Below are 22,464 nucleotides of genomic sequence, written 5' to 3'. Positions count from 1 at the left end.
GCAGAGCTTCCGGGATCAGTAGGGCCACACCAGCTCAAAGGGGCCACGCACTCTTATGGGGCGGCTGGAAGCCCTTCTCGGTCCGGGGTCCCCAGGTGGCTTTCCCAGGAACCCGGTGGGCCCTTGATGCTGGGGTCAAAGGAGGAGGGAGCCAGTGTGGACCCTAGGTGTGTCTTCTGGTCAGGGTGGGCCTTGAGCCTCCCTCTCCCCACTCCCTACTCCCAAGGTCTGGCTGTGTCATGTGAGGGAGGAATCAGAATTCACGGGCATCTACTCAGACCCAGTCCCCAAAGGCGGAGAAATGCCATGATCACAGCAACCGTGAAGAGGCCAACTCAGAAAACCTGTGTTTAGTTGGCGGGACAGGGTGTCACAGCCTGCGAGGCCCTCGGTGCCTGGGTGCCCACATCCACTACTTCTCCTCGACCTTCTCCAAGGACTGGGACTGCTTCTTCTGGGGTAAGTCTTCAAGCATCAGGCTCAGCACGTGCACGATCTCGTAGTACAGCTCCTGAAGCCTGGAAATGGAGGAGGAGAGGAGGCCTGAGCTCACGAGCGGGCTCCATGCCACGCTGGCTCTGCCCACGGCACTCTCGCACCCGCACGTTCGCCACTCCTGGTAGGTGTGGGGTCAGGGAAGAGCAAGGACTTCAGAGCCACGTAGGGCTGGGCTGGGAGCCTGGCTGTGCCACTCTACCTGGGGCCCCAGGAGTAAAGCCATTTCACCACATGTGTCAGGTGGGAGACAACAGACTCCTGGGCTCGGAGCGAGGTGAGCCCGTGGAGGTGCCCAGACGCTGCCTGGTCCATGCCTGGGCCAACACTGGGCATTCCTAGATCCCCTCCTTTTAGTTCCTCCTGTCTGCGAAGCCCTCAAGGCAGCTTTTGTTGAGAAACCAGGCTAATTGTGCACCTCCCCTTCCTGCAAGTAACGGCCAGAAGGACCCCAGCTAACTCACACTGAGCACAGCCCTGGGCCAGGCCAAGCTCAGAGCTTCACACACATTGCTTCCATAGTCAGCCCCTCCTGTGCCAGGTAGGAAAGGGACAAAGACTTTGCCAGAGTCACACAGCACCAAGCCAGGGGCTTCAGCTTCTGACTTGCCAGCCAGCGGCATTCTCTCGGCCCTCTGAAAAGTGCTTGGTGAGGAGGGTCTTGGAGAGTCAGAGGAGCCAGTATTTAAAAACAGGTCAGGGTGGGCTGGGGACGCCAGTGGGCAGAGTCTCCCCCAGCCACAGGCCCGTCCGCACAGCAGCCCAGCCCCTGCGCGCTGCCAGGAAGGGCCTCGCCCCCCCGCCCTGCACATCAGCCATTGCCCCCCTGGGTCTGGGACCGGGTCAGTGGGGCTGAGACTGACTTGTAGATGGTAGCATCCTGGTTGTCCAGAGTGGACAAGTAGACATCAATGAAGGGTAGGCTAGTGCCAAAATCATCCAAGACCATGGGGTCAGTGTGCTGCAGGGTCTTCTTAAACTTCTCCACCAGCTCAGTGAAACTTTTGTGGTCAACATTCTTCTAGAGAGGGAAGCACAGAGAGCAAGGATGAGGAGGTAGTGACCGGGCTGCACAGAGACCTGGGGACCCTCCATGTGGGGCCCAGGCAGAGGCCTGACCCTGGCCCCAGGATGAGTCCTGAGTCCAATCACAGTTCACCCCAACCCCTTCTGGGCCTGGACCCCCCTGACTGAGGTCACCTGGTGAGCCACCATCCCTGACGTGAGGACAGGTGACATGGGAAGGAATCGGTGGGAGCCTGAGCGTGGCTCAGCATTTCACCCTGTTCTGGACAAACCTTGGGCACACCGAGACAGGCGGGCGTCTCCACCTCAGAGAGGAGGCTGAGGAGGGAGGCACCGGCCACTTGGTGGGGAAAGGGGCAGCATGCTGTTCACGACCCGGCCGAGCACCCCGGCAGCTCAGAGCACTTCGGCCGAAAAGAGAGGACTCTCCTCCAGCCCCTCACAGCTGTATCATGCTTGACAGAAAATCTCCAGCCCACTGTGCTCATTCTTGTTCCAGTTTAGAAAAACTGAGGTTAGTAATGCCTGTCAGGGCCTCTGTGGCCTCGCCCACTCAGCGGACGGGGACCAAGCCTGCCTGGCACCCAGCGAGCCCTCAGGAACAAGAGTGCTCCAGGCAAAGGGCCCAGCAATGGAGTTTTGCCCATGAAGAAGGGAAATATTATAATCACAACACTCAACACTTGAAGGGGTCCAGAGAAATACAAAAATGCAGAGAATAACATCTGACTCTGAAAAGTACAGGGGGCGTGAGCAGCTGACTTACCAAATGCCACAGATGCCTAAGGCCACCCGCCCTCCACGCAGGCCCCAAGGCCCATCTTCCTGACCGTTCCCTCAGCCCTGACTGTCCCTCTGCTTGTCCGCCGGCCCATGGAGACCACCTACCTGTGTCTGCATCAGCTTGCTGACCTCCTCCTGCTGCCGCTTCAAAATCACATGCTTCTCTTCCATGAGTGTCATGCGTCTCTCTAGCATCAGCTCCCGCTCAAACTTTTTGACAGAGTCCTAGAGGGTGGGAGGATGGAGGTAAGATGTGGTCTCTCAGTGTGCACCACTCCCGTCTTCCTTCTTCCCTAGTCTCCCACTGCTGCTCAGGCCCCTCAGCAGGAGGATCCCCTCACAGGCCAGCCCCCAGCTCAAGCTGCCAACTGTAGCTGCAGTGACTTTCCAAGCACCTATCCTGCAGGCCACCATCATGAGGGAGGGAAAATACAGGGTTCAGGGAAAAGAGTCAGGCTGGGGTAGAGAGGCACCCACGTGGTCATCCCCCCCACCTCCACTTTGGGAGGGAGACAGTTCAGTGTCCTCCCTTGAGACTTGGCCCATCCACCTGCCACACTTACCACTCCCCCATCCTTACAAGCACCACCTCACCTCAGTGTGAATGATCATCACACCCACGAACATGCTAAGGAAGACGAAGGAGGCAAGCAAGATGAAGATGATGGTGAATGAACGGCTCAGAATAAAATTCTGGGCATCCAGCTGCTGTTGCAGGTCTGTCCAGCCATCAACCTGCTCAGGCAAAGCAGGGTATGCTGAGTGCCTAGGCCCAGAGCGGCAGGCCTCCTCTCACCCACCGTGGGGAGCCCCAGCCCCACCGAAGAGCAGGCCGGCTTCCTTCTACATCAGCCCTGCGACAGCCCCTAATCCTCTGACTCCAGGGCATACATGCTGGCCTGGAGCTGCATGGCACCACTGGGTGGGGGCACTTCTGATCAAGGTGCCCTAAGGGCTCTCCTCCAAAAGGCCTTCCATCCTTCCCCAAAAGGCAATGCCTCTTTGCCAGGCCCTCCTTTGGAAAGACCCCAATCTTTCCAGAGTCCAGCAGAATCTAGACTTTGAGACTTGGGCTTTGCAGGCTTCTTCTGGGTGGCTTTGTGACAGCCTGTTCCCCAAAAGGCTATGTGACATGGGTTTCCCTTCTAAATTAAACTTAATATGAATGAATTGTCTTTTGAAAACTTTTTGAAAGTTTTACACCCCTGTGGGACAAATAAGAATGCTCTAGGGAGTCACAAGATTAGAGATAGTGATGAACTCCTGGCCAGGGCACTGGCCTATCCTTAGTCCTAGGAGGCCAGCCCCCAGCTTCCCCAGCCCAGCTAAGTGCCCGAACATGGGAAAGGCCCCAAGTGAGGCCCAGCATGTCCACACGCCCACACCAGCTGCCAGTCCCTTCTCAAGTCCCCTGCCCCACCACTGCTCCCAAACACGGTACCGTGGCCAAGCTGAAGAGGGTAAAGAAGGCCAGAGCCAGGTTCCCCCAGTTATTCAGGTCAGCCGTCTCTGCAACTCCAAATAGGCAGAAGCCCAGGACAGCGAAGATGTACATCAGGACGAAGAGCAGGACGAGCAGGGAGGCCACGGTGCAGGCTGTCTGCCCCACGGCGGTGAGGAGTGTCTGCAAGGCACAGGCACTGGGGCTAGGCCAGGCTGCCAGGTTGGGTTGGACTCAGAGGACAGGGGTCCAGCCTGTCCCAACACCAGCTGCCCCAGAATCCAGTGCCTTGCCTGGCACATGGCAGATGCTCCAGAAATGGTTGGATGAATGAATGAGTGAATGAATGGGAACTGTGCCCGGACTAAGGGCTGGACCAACCTAAGAGTGGTTCATCAGTGCCTGGCCTCCATGCTCAGTTGCCCATGCGTGGATCGCCCATGATGCCCCAGGTCTCGTGCAGTCTCCCCATCAGCACCACTAAGCACTCCACTTGAACCCCAGCCTGCCTTTGTGGTCATCCTAAGGTGTCCTGCTCCCTCTCCTCAGCTGGGCGCCAGCCCTGAATGCTCTTCCAGGTCGAGGAGGACTATGGGAACTACCCTGGGAGTGGGAATGAAGAAGGCTGAGAGGAATAGGACTCCTCAATTTTTCTGGGCCCCATTTCACAGGCAGGTCTCCATCTTGTGACCTCAGTCTTCCCCCGTGAGATGGGTGTTTATCTTATCTCCCATGCCTCATCGTTCCTTCTCCATGCCCTGGAGTCTCGCATATACATGTTCAGCTACCTTGATACTGTCACAGATACCATGTCAAGGTAGGAAGATGTTCCCATTTCAAGATGCAGGATCACAGGCTCAAAGAAGCAAAATGCCTTGGTCACAGTCACAGTCTGATAGAACGGCAGAGCGGGGACACATTCTCCAGCCCCTTGCCTTGTGCCACCACAGTCAACCACAAAAGCCCCTCTTTCTAAGCCAAGATACTATTTATTGACTTAGCAGTAGGAAAGGAGGTACTGCTGGAGCTGGGACACAGGACAGTGAAGTTTTGACAGTCTGGGGTAAAGTGAAAAACAGAGAGACAACCCGGGAGCACTGGGGCTGCCCTGTATGTGGACCACTTTGGCAGCTGCCTGCAGGGGTGAATGCACACCCAATGCACCCCTCCCTCCTTGGGGGAAGAAAAATCAGTGTTTAGGGATTAATTCCAAAGGAATTGAGCTGTAAAAAATTGCCTCCAATACTGCAAGAGAGACAGAACTTCTTTCCCAAGATTGCTAAGACTGAAGAGGTAAGAACTCATGAAAAATGCTGCAATGGGACACAGTCTGCAGGTGACGTCTTCAGGGTGGGGAGGGGCAGGGCCACGTGGAAGAACCTGAGGTACCTTGGAAGGATGAGGGACAGGCCCCGGTTGGGTCTCCCACTTCCAGGCTAGTGCACAGGCCCAGTGCCACCCAAGGTCAAAGCCAAGCAGCTTTGAGAACAGCCGTGCAGAAAAAGTCATGCTCTCCGGAAGCCTGTGTGGGAATGACTCCTGACCGCTGGTCTTGGCCACGTTCTTCAAGCACTATCCAGACAGGCCCCGTTATTCTGCAGTCTAGAAGGTTCAGAAATCTAGTCCAGGGAAATGAGCCTCCAAGGTGGGAGAGCTGAGTCCAGGATGTTGGGCCACCAGAGGACTCCCAGCCCCATGGAATATTAATTGGTGAGAGCTCTCCCAGAGGTCTCCACCCCAACACTAAGACCTGATAGCTAGTGGGAAGCAGCCACATAGCACAGGGAGATCAGCTCGGTGCTTTGTGACCGCCTGGAGGGGTGGGATAGGGAGGGTGGGAGGGAGACGCAAAAGGGAGGGGATATGGAAACATATGTATATGTATAACTGATTAAATTTGTTATAAAGCAAAAAAAATAAAAAAAAAAATTAAAAAAAAAAAAGACCTGACTCCACCCAAGGGCCAGCAAGCTCCAGTGCTGGATGCCTCATGCCAAACAACTGGCAAGACAGGAACACAACCCCACCCATTAGCACTCAGGCTGCCTAAGGTCATACTAAGCTCACAGACACCCCAAAACACACTACCAGATGCAGCACTGCCCATCAGAGGGGCAAGATACAGCCCCACCCACCAGAACACAAGCACCAGTTGCCCCCACCAGGAAGCCTACACAAGCCACTGGACCAACCTCACCCACTGGGGGCAGACAACAGAAGTAAGAGGAACTACGATCCTGCAGCCTGCATAAAGGAGACCCCGAACACAGTAAGTTAAACAAAATGAGAAGACAGAGAAATATGCAGCAGACAAAGAGCAAGGTAAAAACCCATAAAACCAAACAAATGAAGAGGAGACAGGCAGTCTACCTGAAAAAGAACTCAGAGTAATGATAGTAAAGATGATCCAAAGTCTTGGAAATAGAATGGAGAAAACACAAGAAACATTTAACAAGGAGCTAGAAGAACTAAAGAGCAAACAAACAGTGATGAACAACATAGTAATTGAAATTAAAAATATTCTAGAAGGAATCAATAGCAGAATAACTGAGACAGAAGAACGGATAAGTGAGCTGGAAGATAAAATAGTGGAAATAACTGCCACAGAGCAGAATAAAGAAGAAAGAATTTTAAAAATTGAGGACAGTCTCAGAGACTTCTGGGACAACATTAAATGTACCAACATTTGAAGTATAGGGGTCCAAGAAGAAGAAGAGAAAAAGAAAGGGTCTAAAAAAATATTTGAAGGGATTACAGTCGAAAACTTCTGCAACATGGGAAAGGAAATAGTCAATCAAATCCAGGAAGCGCAGAGAGTCCCTTACAGGATAAACTCAAGGAGAAACATGCCTAGACACATATTAATCAAACTGTCAAAAATTAAATACAAAGAAAAAATATTAAAAGCAGCAAGGGAAAAGCAACAGATAATATACAAGGGAATCCCCATAAGGTTACCAGCTGATTTTTCAGCAGAAACTCTGCAGGACAGAAGGGAGTGGCAGGATATATTTAAAATGATGAAGGGGAGAAACCTACAACCAAGATTACTCTACCCAGCAAGGACTTCATTCAGATTCAACGGAGAAATTAAAACCTTTACAGACAAGCAAAAGCTAAGAGAATGCAGCACCACCAAACCAGCTCTACAACAAATGCTAAAGGAACTTCTCTAAGCAGGAAACACAAGAGAAGAAAAGGACCTACAAAAACAAACTTGAAACAGTTAAGAAAATGGTAATAGGAACATACATATCGATAATTACCTTAAATGTGAATGGATTAAATGCTCCAACCAAAAGACACAGACTGGCTGAATGGATACAAAAACAAGACTCGTTTATACGCTGTCTACAAAAGACCCACTTCAGACCAAAGGACACATATAGACTGAAATTGAGGGGATGGAAAAAGATATTCCATGCAAATGGAAATCAAAAGAAAGCTGGAGTAGCAATACTCATATCAGACAAAATAGACTTTAAAATAAACATTATTCCAAGAGACAAGGAAGGATACTACATAATGATCGAGGGATCAATCCAAGAAGAAGATATAACAATTGTAAATCTTTATGCACCCAACACAGGAGCACCTCAATACATAAGGCAAATGCTAAGAGGCATAAAAGTGGAAATCAATACTAACACAATAATAGCAGGGGACTTTAATACCTCACTTATACCAATAGACAGATCATCTAAACAGAAAATAAATAAGGAAACACAAGCTTTAAATGATACATTAGATCAGATGGACTTAATTGATATTTATAGGACATTCCATCCAGAAACAATAGAATACACTTTCTTCTCAAGTGCACATGGAACGTTCTCCAGGATAGATCACACCATGGGTCACAAATCAAGCCTTGGTAAATTTAAGAAAATTGAAATTGTATCAAGCATCTTTTCCAACCACAACGCTATGAGACTAGATATCAATTACAGGGAAAAAAACTGTAAAAAATACAAACACATGGAGGTTAAACAGCATGCTACTAAATAACCAAGAGATCAAACAGGAAATCAAACAGGAAATCAAAAACTACCTAGAAACAAATGACAATGAAAACATAACGACGCAAAATCAGACTCCCTGATTTCAGACTATACTACAAAGCTACAGTAATCAAGGCAACAAGGCACAAAAACAGAAATATAGATCAATGGAACAGGATAGAAGGCCAAGAGATAAACTCACATACCTATGGTCAACTAAACTATGACAAGGAGGAAAGGATATACAATGGAGAAAAGACAGTCTCTTCAATAAGTGGTGCTGGGAAAACTGGACAGCTACATGTAAAAGAATGAAGTTAGAACACGCCCTAACACCATGCACAAAAATAAACTCAAAATGGATTAAAGACCTAAATGTAAGACTAGACGTTATAAAACTCTTAGAGGAAAACATAGGAAGAACACTCTTTGACATAAATCACAGCAAGATTTTTTTTGACCCACCTCTAGAGTAAGGGAAATAAAAACAAAAGTAAACAAATGGGACCTAATGAAACTTAAAAGCTTTTGCACAGCAAAGGAAACTATAAACAAGATGAAAAGACAACCCTCAGAATGGGAGAAAATATTTGCAAATGAATCAACAGACAAAAGATTAATCTCCAAAATATATAAACAGCTCATGCAGCTCAATATTAAAAAAACAAACAACCCAATCAAAAAGTGGGCAGAAGACCTAAATAGACATCTCTCCAAAGAAGACATACAGATGGCCAAGAGGCACATGAAAAGCTGCTCAACATCACTAATTATTAGAGAAATGCAAATCAAAACTACAATGAGGTATCACCTCACACCAGTCAGAACAAACATCATCAGAAGATCTACAAACAACAAATGCTAGAGAGGGTGTGGAGAAAAGGGAGCGCTATTGCACTGTTGGTGGGAACGTAAATTGGTACAGCCACTATGGAGAACAGTATGGAGGTTCCTTAAAAAAATAAAAATAGAACTACCATATGACCCAGCAATCCCACTACTGGGCATATACCCTGAGAAAACCACAATTCAAAAAGTCACATGCACCCCAATGTTCACTGCAGCACTATTTACAATAGCCAGGTCATGGAAGCAACCTAAATGCCTATCGACAGATGAATGGATAAAGAAGGTGTGGTACATATATACAATGGAATATTACTCAGCCATAAAAGGGAACGAAACTGGGTCATTTGTAGAGATGTGGATGGACCTAGAGACTGTCATACAGAGTGAAGCAAGTCAGAAAGAGAAAAAAAATATTGTATATTAATGCATATATGTGGAATCTAGAAAAATGGTATAGATGAACCCGTTTGCAAGGCAGATAGAGACACAGATGTAGAGAACAAGTGTATGGACATCAAGGGGGGAAAATGGGGGGGCAGTGGTGTTGGGATGAATTGGGAGATTGGGATTGACATATATAATCGAATATGTAAAAAATAGATAACTAATAAGAACCTGCTGTATAAAAAATAAATAAATAAAGTTAAAAAAATTTTTTAAACTAAAAATAGAACTACCATATAACCCAGCAATCCCACCACGGGGTATATACCCTGAGAAAACCATAATTCAAAAAGAGTCATGTACTACAATGTTCATTGCAGCTCTATTTACAATAATCAGGACATGGAAGCAACCTAAGTGTCCATCGACAGGCGAATGGATAAAGAAGATGTGGCACATATATACAATGGAATATTACTCAGCCATAAAAAGAAACGAAATTGAGTTATTTGTAGTGAGGTGGATGGACCTAGAGTCTGTCATACAGAGTGAAGTAAGTCAGAAAGAGAAAAACAAATACCATTTGCTAACACATATATATGGAATCTAAAAAAAAAAAAAGGTTCTGATGAACCTAGGGGCAGGACAGGAATAAAGACGCAGACGTAGAGAATGGACTTGAGGACATGGGGGGCGGGGAAGGGTAAGCTGGGACCAAGTGAGGGAGTGGCAATGGACATATATACGCTACCAAATGTAAAATAGATAGCTAATGGGAAGCAGCCACATAACACAGGGACATCAGCTCGGTGCTTTGTGACCACCTAGAGGGGTGGGATAGGGAGGGTGGGAGGGAGACATAAGAGGGAGGAGATATGGGGACATATGTATATGTATAGCTGATTCACTTTGTTATACAGCAGAAACTAACACACCACTGTAAAGCAATTATACTCCAATAAAGATGTTAAAAAAATAAATAAAAATGAAAGATACATGTACCACAATGTTCATTGCAGCACTATTTACAATAGCCAGGACATGGAAGCAACCTAAAGGTCCATCGACGGATGAATGGATAAAGAAGATGTGGCACATATATACAATAGAATATTACTCAGCCACAAAAAGGAATGAAATTGAGTTATTTGTAGTGAGGTGGATGGACCTAGAGACTGTCATACAGAGTGAAGTAACTCAAAAAGAGTAAAACAAATACCATATGCTAAAGCATATATTTGGAATCTAGAAAAATCATACTGATGAACCTAGTGGCAGGGCAGGAATAAAGACGCAGATGTACAGAACGGACTTGAGGACACACTGGGGGAAAGGGAGGCTGGGACAAGGTGAGAGAGTAGCATGGACATATATCCACTACCAAATGTATAATAATAGCTAGCTAGTGGGAAGCAGCTGCATAGCACATGGAAATTAGCTCAGTGCTTTGTGACCACCTAGAGGGGTGGGATAGGGAGGGTGGGAGGGAGGCTCAAGAGGGAGGGGATATGGGGGTATATGTATTCATATAGCTGATTCGCTTTGTTGTACAGCAGAAACTAACACAACATTGTGAAGCAGTTATACTCTAATAAAGATGTATATAAAAAAGAAAGAAATCTAGTCCCATGCATGTTTACCCAGATCCCCATAGCCTGGTAGCTCCTTCCCTGAGGAAGGCTCCCTGAGGAGCTCCTTTCTGCTTCCTCCTCCCTGCACAGCCCTGGACTCCTTTCCCTCAGCCCACCACCATCACCACCTTCCTCTCATGACTCCCGCAGGTCTCTGGCACCTTCATTCCACGGTGATCTCTCTCCTGGCCTTCACTGTAAATCCTCTCTTGCCTGAGGACATCGCTCCCCAGCAGCCCTCTAGAGGGAGGCTGCTCATCCCCCACTCAACTGATTCAGGAGGCCATCCCCTACTTTATCCTAGGAGCCCCAGCCGCCATGGGCAAAGCCCCTGCCTCTGGGCAGGGCCAACCTTCCACCTTCCCATGCCCTGTTGCATCTCGGAATGGCTCCACCCCACCCTGCTGTCATCCTGGGGGCCTTCAGCATCGCTGTGGACACCCACCAACCCCCAGGCCTCTTTGTCCCTTGACTTCCTCATCTCCAGCGACCCTTGAATCACTTTAGGCCCCTGCTCCCTTGGTGCCCCCTACCCAAAAAAATGGCTACAGCCCCCACTGCCTGATTACTCCCTCACTCCGAGGTGCCCACCACCTGGCACTCACCTCCCAGAGAGCTCCAGTCTTCTTTCCTGTCCACCTGCCTTACTTTCATCCCTCCCTGACATAGACTCCATAGCCCAGCACCTCAGACACTCCCTTCCCCACTTCTAGGACACATTAGAGGGTCTGCCTCTAGCCCACAAACAAAGGGAGTCACTCTCAAGTGTAAAAGGAGTGGTGCCATGATTCGAGGTGCACTTTAGAGATTCCTCCAGCTGCTGAGGCATTTCTGCTCCAGGGCTCTCAGTAGTGTGGGAAGCCATTGCAGGAACCCATGGAAAGGTGAATGGTGATGGAGAAAAAATGATGGCTGTTGGAGTGAAAAGATGTGAACAAGCCAAGAACCATCTAGGAGGCCAGGCTATAGGACTTTGAGAGACAGAGCTCCAAGCCGACACTCAAATTTATGACTTGGCAGTTGACTTGACAGGAGGCACCCATCACCAACAGACAAAATACAGGAGGAGGAGCCAGGTCTTGGGATTGGAGGGTGGGGGTAGGAGGAGAGTGAAGACTTCCAGTTTAGACACGTTGAGTTTGAGGACTATGTGAGCTATCCAGAAAGCAGTTAGGTCTGAAGTTCAAAGAAAGTGGCGTGGGCAGGTGAAGACCCCTGACAAGTGCAAAAGGTCACCCAAAGAGAATATAGAGTGAGAAGAGTAGAGAACTCAGGACACGGTCCTGAGAAAACCACACTCATGGGCAAGGCAAAGAAAACGCGCACCTGAGAAGTTATGCCTAAGAGGCTGGAGGGAAACCAGGAGAAAGCGGTGACAGGAGGCTGCTGGCAACCTCAGAGGGGCTAGTTACTGGGGAGAGGAGGGAGGAAGCCCGGACACAAATGACAGGTAAGGAAGAGGGACTGGGAGAACAGACACCCCTTCCAGGAGCCTTGCTGTGAAGAGGAGCAGGAGGATGGGACCATGCTCCCATCCTGGGAGGGGACACACACGGGTATGTGACCATGTGAGAGCAAGACCTGAATGCATGGGGTCTGCAGGAGGGGGAGCTCTTTAACATGCGTCTGTTCTCCACTCAGGCCTGGGGCTCCCTTGGGCTCCCTGAGTGTCGGACCTAAGCCCTAGACAGACTGGCCGACCAGGCTGGCCGAGGGGCAACCTCTCAGCAGAACAGGCTGACACACCCTAACTTGTCGAATAGGTCCAAACCAGCCCCTCCCTGGAGAAGCATGGGTACTGACCAGAGCCAGGGCAAACATACCATGTCCAGGATGAATACCTGAGGGCATGTTTGGGGCACCTCTGAGGTTTGTTCTGAAACCTCTGAGTCAAGTAAAGACTGGCCACCCTCTGCCCTCTCAGCAGGAGCAGCACTTCCAGAGCTGCCTGAACAAGTCATGAGACCATACCCATCAAGAGAAGCAGCAGATTTTTCAATCGTTCGGGGAAAGCAGTGAGTGGCCGAAGCCACCAAAAAGCTGGAGACTCCTGGGCACGTAGTCCAAAGGGTCTGGACCATAAGAAAATCAGTCACTTTGCAACATGGGAGAGAGGAAAAGATCAGATGGTCTTGAGTCAGACACACCTTTCGAAGTTCAGCTCCAGCATCTAACTACTGAGTGACCTTGGGCCTCAATTTCTTCATCTGTAAAATGGAGCTAATACCTTTCCTAGAATCGTTTTAAGATTAAATGAGATGACACAGGTAAACATTAACCTGTCACACAAGAGGACTCGGTCACTGCATGAGAGTAGCAGAATTATCATTTCATCAGGGGCCGACGGGCAGACGGGCCCTATCACCTGTACTCCCAGAACCACGGCATCCCATGTCACTCACCCGAATGTTGCGGCTATAGGTGATAAGCTTGAGAATGCGCAGGGACTGTACGCCATCGGCGATGTTGAGGTAGGGGTAGTGCTTGCCCTTGATCTTGCGGAGACTGTAGGGGATGAAGATGATGATGATAATGAACACATCTAGCAGGTTGTAGCCATCCTTCCAGTAGTTGATGGGGCCCACATAGAGCTTCATGCAGAACTCGGAGCTATAGATGGACACAAAGATGAGCTCTGAGACCTACAGGGGTGGTAAGAGTAGGAGGGTCAGACCAAGCTGCAGACCTTCCCCCTGCCTGGGCCACCCAATCGGGTGTGTGTGTTGGCGGGGCGAGGGTGGGAGCGGGTGCTCCTGAGTCAGCCACAAGACAGAGAAACCCAGGCAGAGTCCCTGGCATACGGTGGACACAATGTGCCTGATTCCATTCTCTTTCTGTGTCTTGCCTACCCTGTGGCCCCGAGCTTAGGGCTGGGTTTGACCCAGATAGCTTGGGAATGACTGACTGACCGATGGACAGAATGACTATTGAGGCCCGGTGGGAGGTGCATGTCAGGCAACCCGGATTTCCAAAGAGAAGGTCTCAGGAGCCTTCTGGCCAACCTGAATACCCAGACTTTTGGGAAAGGAGATGAACTACTCACACTTCTACTTTATTTACTCCATTATCACACATACTTAAAATCAGTTAATCTGCTTCCGAAGAACATTCTGCTTTTTTTTCCACTTTTATACTTTATGAAACAATCTTATTCAAATTATTCTCATTCATCTACAACTCCAGTGGCTTTGATTCTACCAAAAGGTACTTTTTGAGTCATCTAAGTTTTTCCTTATCATCAATGAATTCATTCATTGAGGAAGCTTTGATTAAGCATCTACCACATGCCAAGCAAGCACTGTTTCAGGCACAGGGAAATGAAACAATGAGACAGTCTCGTTTTTTTTTTTTTTTTTTTAGAAGTTAATTTTTTTTAATTGGGAAACCAAGGTAATAAACCTAAACTTATTGAAAATGAAATCAGTAACTAAGACTCTGCAGGCCCCAACCCCAACCAGCACCAAGGCCTCTGTTTGGCCTAACCCCAGTTTCTCTAGTCCCCAAAAGAACAACCATGTGAAGAACCCGGGGTCAACCTCAGGGCACACACTGCAACTCCCTCTACCCCACCCTCAACGGACACCCCCACCCCAGATCAGCAGGCTGGGTCTAGGCCCAAGGCGGGAATAGTGAGGTTTCCTGGGTGGCAGGGAATCATGCCCCAACCTGGTCAAAATCCCAAGTTAGGAAAGGAAGACAGAAGGGAGACTGGCTTGCCCACCCACTCCCCTCCCCCCAGTCCCCCCCAGACAACAGGCTCACACCCCTGATCAGTAACACTGTGATTCTGAGGTGTCAGTAGGGCTCCCAGTGGCTTCACCAGATTACTGCAAAGGGCCCAGGGGAGGGGGCAGGCATTTACCCTGTCACCTGTTCAGTATTAGCCAGTCAAGCTGCTGCCCTCAGCTTGTGCTGTGACCCCTCTCCCCTGTAGACACCCACAGCTGGGGACCAGGCCTCCGGCCAGAGAGAAATGAGTCCAGGAGGCCCTTGCTTCCCTAGCCAGGGAGGAAGGATGGCCTGGGAAGCCTGGGATGGCTACACCAGCTTCTTGGCTTCCAAGAAGCTCTTGGGGTGTAGCATCTGCCCAACACCGATGGCTACGAGAATGAGGGTCTGCAGGATAGATCACCACAGCACACCCAGGAAGCTGACAGTCTAGTAGGGGAGACGGAAATGAATGTTTAGACAAATACATACATAACATCAGACAGGAAGGAAAGTGAAACAGCCAAAGGGGAGAGAGGGGCTGGCCAGGGTGGGGAGGGGCAGGCATGGCAGCTACTTTAGAAAAGGTGCTGAGTGGAGGCCTTGCTAAAGCCAGGGATGGAGCCATAATAAAACTGGGAGACTACTCCCCAATGGTGAGTACAAGGGCCCTAAGGGGAGAAAGGAACAGCAAAGCCAGCGTGGCAGAACAGAAAGGGGTGAGCAGAGCAGGAGATGCAGTTGGAGGGGCGGGCCATGTAGGGAGGGCCTTGTAGGCCTGGTGAGGGCTGTGAACTTTAACCTCAGCCTTGGAGGGGTTTGAGCAAGGGAGTGATGTGAACTGATTTACATTTTTAAGAGATCTCCATGGAAAAGAGACCGTGGAGGAACTGGCAGGAATAGCAACTGGGAGGCAAGTTAGGGAGGAGGTGCTAGATAGTAGAAGAATCATCATCCAGGCAAGAGACAAGGTTAGATTGTACTGGAGTGGGGGACAGTGTGGAGCTGAGGAGAAGAGGACAGATTCCAGAAGTATTTTGTGGGCAGTGATGGCAGGACTTGCTGATGGACTCAGGGATGCACAGGGTAGAGAGAAGGCAAGGAAGACTCTAGTGCTTCACACAGAGCAACTGGGTAAACGCCTACCTTTAAATTAGATGAGTTTGGGGTGGGGTGAAGGGGGGCTAGAGAGAGTTTCTATTTCCATTTCTAGAGGGAAATAGAAAAGGTTTTGAGATACACCACCTTTTAAATATGGCAGATGCTGTCACTGGAAATTGTAACTCAAGACACAACTGTCCATTTGGAAACCATTAGGGCAGCTGGTGGTGTTACTTGTCCTGTATACTTATATTTGTGGTCTCCACATGGCAACCATTTACATACACTTTTATGTTTGTTAACTACAATGAAACATTTAATATACGCAAAAAGGTATAAAGAATAATATAATGAACAACCATATACTACCACCAGCTTAAGCAATAAAATATTACCATTACAGGCAGAGCCTCACATTGATCAGATCCCCTTCCCTTCCCACAAAGGTAATCCTATTTTAAATCTGGAGTATGTCTTGCTCGTGTATTCTATACTTCTACCACATATGTATCCCTAAAAGTACATAGTGTGGTTTTGCATTTTTTATACACTACATAAATTGCATATATATTACAGTATTCTTTGGGCGATTTTTTTTCATTTAAAATTATAAGATTCATCCATGTTGATATATGTAAACCTAGTTTAGTGTTTCACCACTATTTAGCAATTCCACTTATGAAAATACTATCATTTATTTATCCAGTTACCCACTGAGTGATATTTAGCTTCTTTGTAATTTTTTACTACTGCAAAGAGTATAAAAGTACAAAAAGTTTGAGTCAGGTTGAAGGGACATTTAAAAAGCGGACTTAAGGTCCTTTGCCCCTGGGCCCTCTCCCCAGCCAGATCGTGGGCAAGATGGCTGGGTGTGCAGCATCCTCGAACCCATGAGCAGATCCTCCGTGCCCCTAGGGACCCCAGCCCCTGCCACAGCAGATTCTGAGCACCCCTTGGGCTCCCAGCTGCTGGGCCGCCAGCACCAACTTCTGGAGCACCCAAACGGGAATTCTCCTGTTTGCTAAGATTCTATTGTGCCTGGTGATTCTGATCTGCCTTGATTGCTGATTGAGATGATCTTTGCTGCTATATTCTTTATCATCTATGTGTGTTACCTGCACACTGAGATGTAGGCTATCAACTGGCCTTGGAGTGATTTCTTCCAAACCCACATAGTGGTCATCCTCTACCTGATCACCTCAACCGTTGTCCTTGTTGAGAGAAGAAACCACTCCAAAATCATCACAAGAGTACTGGGTCTAATCGCTGGGTGCCTACATGGCCATGATGCCCACGTTACCTTCCCCTTGCGGCAGCAGACACAACTGCCCCACTAACCCTGCAGATTGCCAGCTGTAGTTGAACTCCCTTCATTTCTCTCTGAAACCTGCAAATAACACCTCCATCGAAATAACCCCCTGCCCTTACAACACTCCCAACCAACTAGTAGCTCCATGTTTTACTGTACACATGTGTAGTTTTTCTCTGTTACATACCTAGGAGTGGAATTACCTGATTGTAGAATATGAGCATCTTCAGCTTCACTGGATATTGCCAAATTGTTTTCTGAAGCTATTGTACTAACTTACTTTAATATCAATGATGCTCCTTTTTTTTTTTAATTTCTATTGGAGTATAGTTGTTTCACAATGTTATGTTAGTTTCTGCTGTGCAGCAAAGTGAATCAGTTATACGTATACATATATCCCCTCTTTTTTAGATTTCCTTCCCATTTAGGTCACCACAGAACACTGAGTAGAGTTCCCTGTGCTATACAGTAGATTCTCATTAGTTATCTATTTTATACATAGTAGTATATATATATGTCTATCCCAATCTCCCAGTTCATCCAACCCACCCCCCACCTTGGTATCCATAAGTTTGTTCTCTACATCTGTGTCTCTATTTCTGCTTTGCAAATAAGTTCATTTGTACCATTTTTCTAGATTCCATATGTAAGCGATATTATACAATATTTGTTTTTCTCTTTCTGACTTACTTCTGAACAATGCTTTTTTTGTTTTTTTAACATTCTTACCAAAACTTCCTACTGTTGGACTTCTTAATTTTTGTCAATCTGATGAATATGAAATGGTATCTTATTTTTCATTTTGTCATTTCTCTAATTATTAATGAAGTTGGGTATCGTTTTATATGTTTAAACTGTAAATTGCCTGTTCCTAATCTGTTGCCAAGTTTTCTGCTAGACTGTTTTGTCTTTTTTTGATTTGGAAGACAATATATCATATACTTTGATTCCTAATCCTTTACCTGTTATATGTGTTTCAAATAGCATCTCCTACAGTGACTTATCTTTTCACCTCTTTAATGATCTTTTGATGAATAGAAATTTAAAGTTTTAATGGAATCAAATTAACCAAACTTTTTCTCCATGGCTTATGTATTTCATACCTTAAGATACCTTTCCCTTCTGAGATCATATAAATCTATATTTTCTTCTAAAAATTTTTAAGTTTCACTTTTCAAGTTAGGTCTTTAGCTGTGTATGCTGGAAGGTAGAGATCCAATTGTGTTTTTTCTCTCCACATGTACTGTTTAATGAAGAATTTATCTTCCACCACTCATTTGCAGTGCCATCTGACAGGGGCCACGTTTTCATACAAGCCAGGTCTGTTTCTGAGCACTATATCCTGTTCCATTGGTCTGTCTATCCACGCATCATCACCCTGCTTTAATTACTGGCATTATAGGAAGTCTTATTACCTGGTAAGTCAAGACTTCTCCCCTTTTCACTTTCAAAACCATCTTGGTTTTTTATATTTCATTCTTTTATCTAAATTTTAGCATCAGCTTTTGGCAACCCATAAAAAAAATCTGCCAGACTTCTTATTGGAATTTCATTGATATAATAGCTTAATTAGGGAAAATTGCACCTTGAAGAAACTAATAATAGCTTAATTAGGGAAAATTGCACCTTGAAGAAACTAAGTCTTTCTATGCATGATCTGATATACCCTTCCATTTCTTTGTCTTCTTTAATGACCTTTATAGATTTTTTTTCCTCCTTAAAAATCACACAAGGGCTTCCCTGGTGGCGCAGTGGTTGACAGTCCACCTGCCGATGCAGGGGACGCGGGTTCGTGCCCCAGTCCGGGAAGATCCCACATGCCGCAGAGCGGCTGGGCCCGTGAGCCATGGCCGCTGAGCCTGCCCGTCTGGAGCCTGTGCTCCGCAACGGGAGAGGCCACAACAGTGAGAGGCCCGCGTACCGCAAAAAAAAATATATATATATAGTGGTAAATGCAATTTCTCTTTTTAATCCCTAACATGATTCAGGGCTTGACTGACAACTTATCATGATTGTCTCATCAAGAAAGTTATTTAATAATTATTTTCTACGATCTAACTTTTTTTTTTTTTTTGCGGTACGCGGGCCTCTCACTGTTGTGGCCTCTCCCTTTGCGGAGCACAGGCTCCGGACGCGCAGGCTCAGCGGTCATGGCTCACGGGCCCAGCAGCTCCGTGGCATGTGGGATCTTCCCAGACCGGGGCACGAACTCGCGTCCCCTGCATCGGCAGGCGGACTCTCAACCACTGTGCCACCAGGGAAGCCCTATGATCTAACTTTTGGCTTTGTTGATCCCTTTGTGTTGAATCTTTGTTTTCCATTTCATTAATTTTTTCTCTTACCTATTTCCTTTTTTCTACTTTCCTTTTTTTTTTTTCCTTTACTTTTTTTTCCTTTTTCTCCCTTTGGATTTTATTCTGCTGCTCTTTTCCAACAGGTCAGCTCAATAATTTTTAAAATTGAGATATAATTCATGTACCATAAAATTCATCATTTTAAAGTGTAGAATTCAGTAGGGAGGGGGTTCATTTTGAGTATTTATTATCTTTTGGTTTTGATTGTGGTAAAATATACATACCATGAAATTGATCATTTTAAAGCATTTTTAGGTGTATAATTAATTCAGTAGTATTAAGTACATTCACATTATTACACAATTATCCCCACTATCCACTCCAAGAATGATTTCACTATCCTAAACAAAAACTCTGTATCTAATAAACAATAATTCCCATTCTCCTCTCTAGCCATCTCATAGTAAACTCTATTCTACTTTCTGTATGAATTTGACTATTCTAGGTACTTCATATAAGTGCAACCATATAATTTTTGCCCTTTGTGTGTCTGGTTTATATATCACTCAGCATGGTGCTTTCAAGCTTCACCCCCATTGTAGTATGTATCACAATTTCATTCCTTTTTAGGGCTGAATAATATTCCATTTTATGAATACACCAAATCTTCTTTATCCATTCACTGGTTGATGGATACGTGGGTTGCTCCCACCTTTTGGCTATTGAGAATAATGCTGCTATGAACATTGGTGTGCAACTATCTGTATGAGTCCCTGTTTTCGATTTTGGGGGGTATACACCTGAAAGTGGAGTTGCTGGATCATATGGTAATTCTATGATTAACTTTTTGAGGAAATACCAAAATATTTTCTATAGTGGCTGCATGATTTCACATTCCAATCAGCAATGCACAAGGGTTCTAATTTCTCCACATCCTCATCAACACCTGTTATTTTCCTTTTTTTTTTTCTTTTTTTTTTTTGCAGTACGTGGGCATCTCACTGTTGTGGCCTCTCCTGTTGCAGAGCACAGGCTCCGGACGCGCAGGCTCAGTGGCCATGGCTCACGGGCCCAGCCGCTCCGCAACATGTGGGATCTTCCCGGACCGGGGCCACGAACCCGCATCCCCTGCATTGGCAGGCGGACTCTCGACCACTGCGCCACCAGGGAAGCCCTATTTTCCATTTTATAGGGGGAGGGGTTTTGTTTGTTTTTATACTAGCTGTCCTAATGGGTGTGAAGTTGTATCTCATCGTGGTTTTGATTTGCATTTTGCATTCTGATGACTAGTGATGTTGAACATCTTTTCATGCGCTGACTGGTCATTTGTATATCTGCTTTGGAGAAATGTCTATTCAAGTCCTTTGCCTGTTTTTTTTTTAAATTAATTTATTTATTTATTTATTTTTGGCTGTGTTGGGTCTTCGTTTCTGTGCGAGGGCTTTCTCTAGTTGCGGCAAGTGGGGGCCACTCTTCATCACGGTGAGCAGGCCTCTCACTATCGCGGCCTCTCTTGTTGCGGAGCACAGGCTCCAGATGTGCAGGCTCAGTAGTTGTGGCTCACAGGCTCCAGACGCGCAGGCTCAGTAGTTGTGGCGCACGGGCTTAGTTGCTCTGCAGCATGTGGGATCTTCCCAGACCAGGGCTTGAACCCGTGTCCCCTGCATTGGCAGGTGGATTCTCAACCACTGCGCCACCAGGGAAGCCCTTTGCCTGTTTTTGAATTGGGTTTTTCTTGTTGTTGCTGTTGAGTTGTGGAAATTCTTTATATGTTCTAGATATTAATCCCTTACCAGATATATAATTTGCAAATATTTTCTCCTATTCTGTGGGTCATATGTTCACTCTCTTGATTGTATCCTTAGATTCACAAATGTTTTTAATTTTGATGAAGTCCAATTTATCTATTTTTTCTTTTGTTTCCTGTGCTTTTAATGTCATATCTAAGAATCCATTGCCAAATCCAAGGTCATAAAGATTTACCCCTATGTTTTCTTCTAAGAGTTTCTTCTAGCTTATATATTTTGGATTTTGATCCATTTTCAGTTAATTTTTGTGTGGGTGTGGCTGCGTTGGGTCTTCGTTGCTGCACGTGGGCTTTCTCTAGTTGTGGCAAACGGGGGCTACTCTTCATTGCAGTGTGAGGGCTTCTCATTGCAGTGGCTTCTCTTGTTGTGGAGCACGGGCTCCAGGCCCGTAGGCTTCAGTAGATGTGGCAGGTGGGCTCAGTAGTTGTGGCTTGTGGGCTCTAGAGAGCAGGCTCTGTAGTTGTGGTGCACGTGCTTACTTGCTCCACGGCATGTGGGATCTTCCTGGACCAGGGATTGAACCTGTGTCCCCTGCATTGGCAGGCAGATTCTTAACCACTGCACCACCAGGGAAGTCCCAAGTTAATTTTTATATATGGTGTGAGGCAGGGGTCTAACTTTACTCTTTTCCATGTGGATATCAAGTTGTCCTACCACCATTTGATGAAAAGATTATTTTTCTCCCCCTGAAAAGTCTTGGCACCCTTGTCAAAAGTCAATTGGCCATAGATATTTGGATTTATTTCTAGAATCTCAATTCTATTCCATAGGTCTATGTCTGTCCTTATGTGAGTACCACACTCTTTTCATTATTGTATCTTTGTAGTAAGTTTTGAAGTCAGAAAGTGCAAGTCCTCCAACTTTGTTCTTCATTTTCAATGTTGTCTTGGCTATTCACATTCATATGAATTTAAGGATGTGCTTTTCAATTTCTTTTTTGTAAAGGCTGTTGAAATTGTGATAGGGATTGAATTGAATTTGTAGATCACTTTGGATAGTCCTCTTAACAAGTTTTGTAATCCATGAATATAGGATGTCTTTCCATTTATTTAGGTCTTATTTAATTTCTTTCAGCAAAGTTGTATAATTTTCAGTATACACATCTCTCATCTCCTTGGCTAAATTTATTTCTAGGTATTTTATTATTTTGAATGCTATTATAAATGGAATTTTCTTAATTTCCTTTTCAGATTGTTCATATTAGTGTATAGAAATACAACTAATTTTTGTTGTTAATCTTGTATCCTGCAACTGTGCTGAATTCATTTAATAGCTCTAATAGTTGAGTTTGTATATGTGTGTATTCTTTAGGATTTTCTATATATAAGATCAAGTCATCTACAAATAAAGATAATTTCGGTTCTTCCTTTCCAATTTGGATAAATTTTAGCTCTTTTTGTTGCCTAAATGCTCTGGCTAGAACTTCCAGTACAATGTTGAATAATGGTGAAAGCAGGCATCTGTCTTATTCTTTACCTTAGGGGAAAGATTTTCAGTCTTTCACCACTGGGTATGATGTTAGTTGTGGATTTCTTCATAATTACCCATTATCAAGTCAAGAAATTTTCCTTCTATTTCTAGTTAAAATTGTTTGGTTGGTTGGTTTTTTAATAATGAAAAGGTGTTGGATTTTG

General features: G+C 46.1%; 1 protein-coding gene across 1 annotated transcript in view; it reads right to left on the bottom strand.

The window, feature by feature from the left end:
- Nucleotides 1-412: 412 nt before the first annotated feature.
- The window catches only part of CATSPER3 (cation channel sperm associated 3), a 33,662-nt gene continuing 11,610 nt past the window's right edge, over nt 413-22,464 (bottom strand). The window contains exons 3-8 of the mRNA XM_060091952.1: nt 13,013-13,252; nt 3,746-3,928; nt 2,899-3,039; nt 2,410-2,529; nt 1,359-1,516; nt 413-518 (exon numbers count right to left, since the gene is read on the bottom strand). Of these exons, the coding sequence (XP_059947935.1) occupies nt 413-518; nt 1,359-1,516; nt 2,410-2,529; nt 2,899-3,039; nt 3,746-3,928; nt 13,013-13,252 (948 nt within the window). The remainder of the gene's footprint in view (nt 519-1,358; nt 1,517-2,409; nt 2,530-2,898; nt 3,040-3,745; nt 3,929-13,012; nt 13,253-22,464) is intronic.

The sequence above is a fragment of the Mesoplodon densirostris genome, chromosome 3 (genome assembly GCF_025265405.1).
Source record: "Mesoplodon densirostris isolate mMesDen1 chromosome 3, mMesDen1 primary haplotype, whole genome shotgun sequence".
NCBI classification, from domain to species: Eukaryota; Metazoa; Chordata; class Mammalia; order Artiodactyla; family Ziphiidae; genus Mesoplodon; species Mesoplodon densirostris.
Note: the sequence above shows the minus strand (reverse complement) of the source record. Positions and strands in the feature narration are given on the sequence as shown.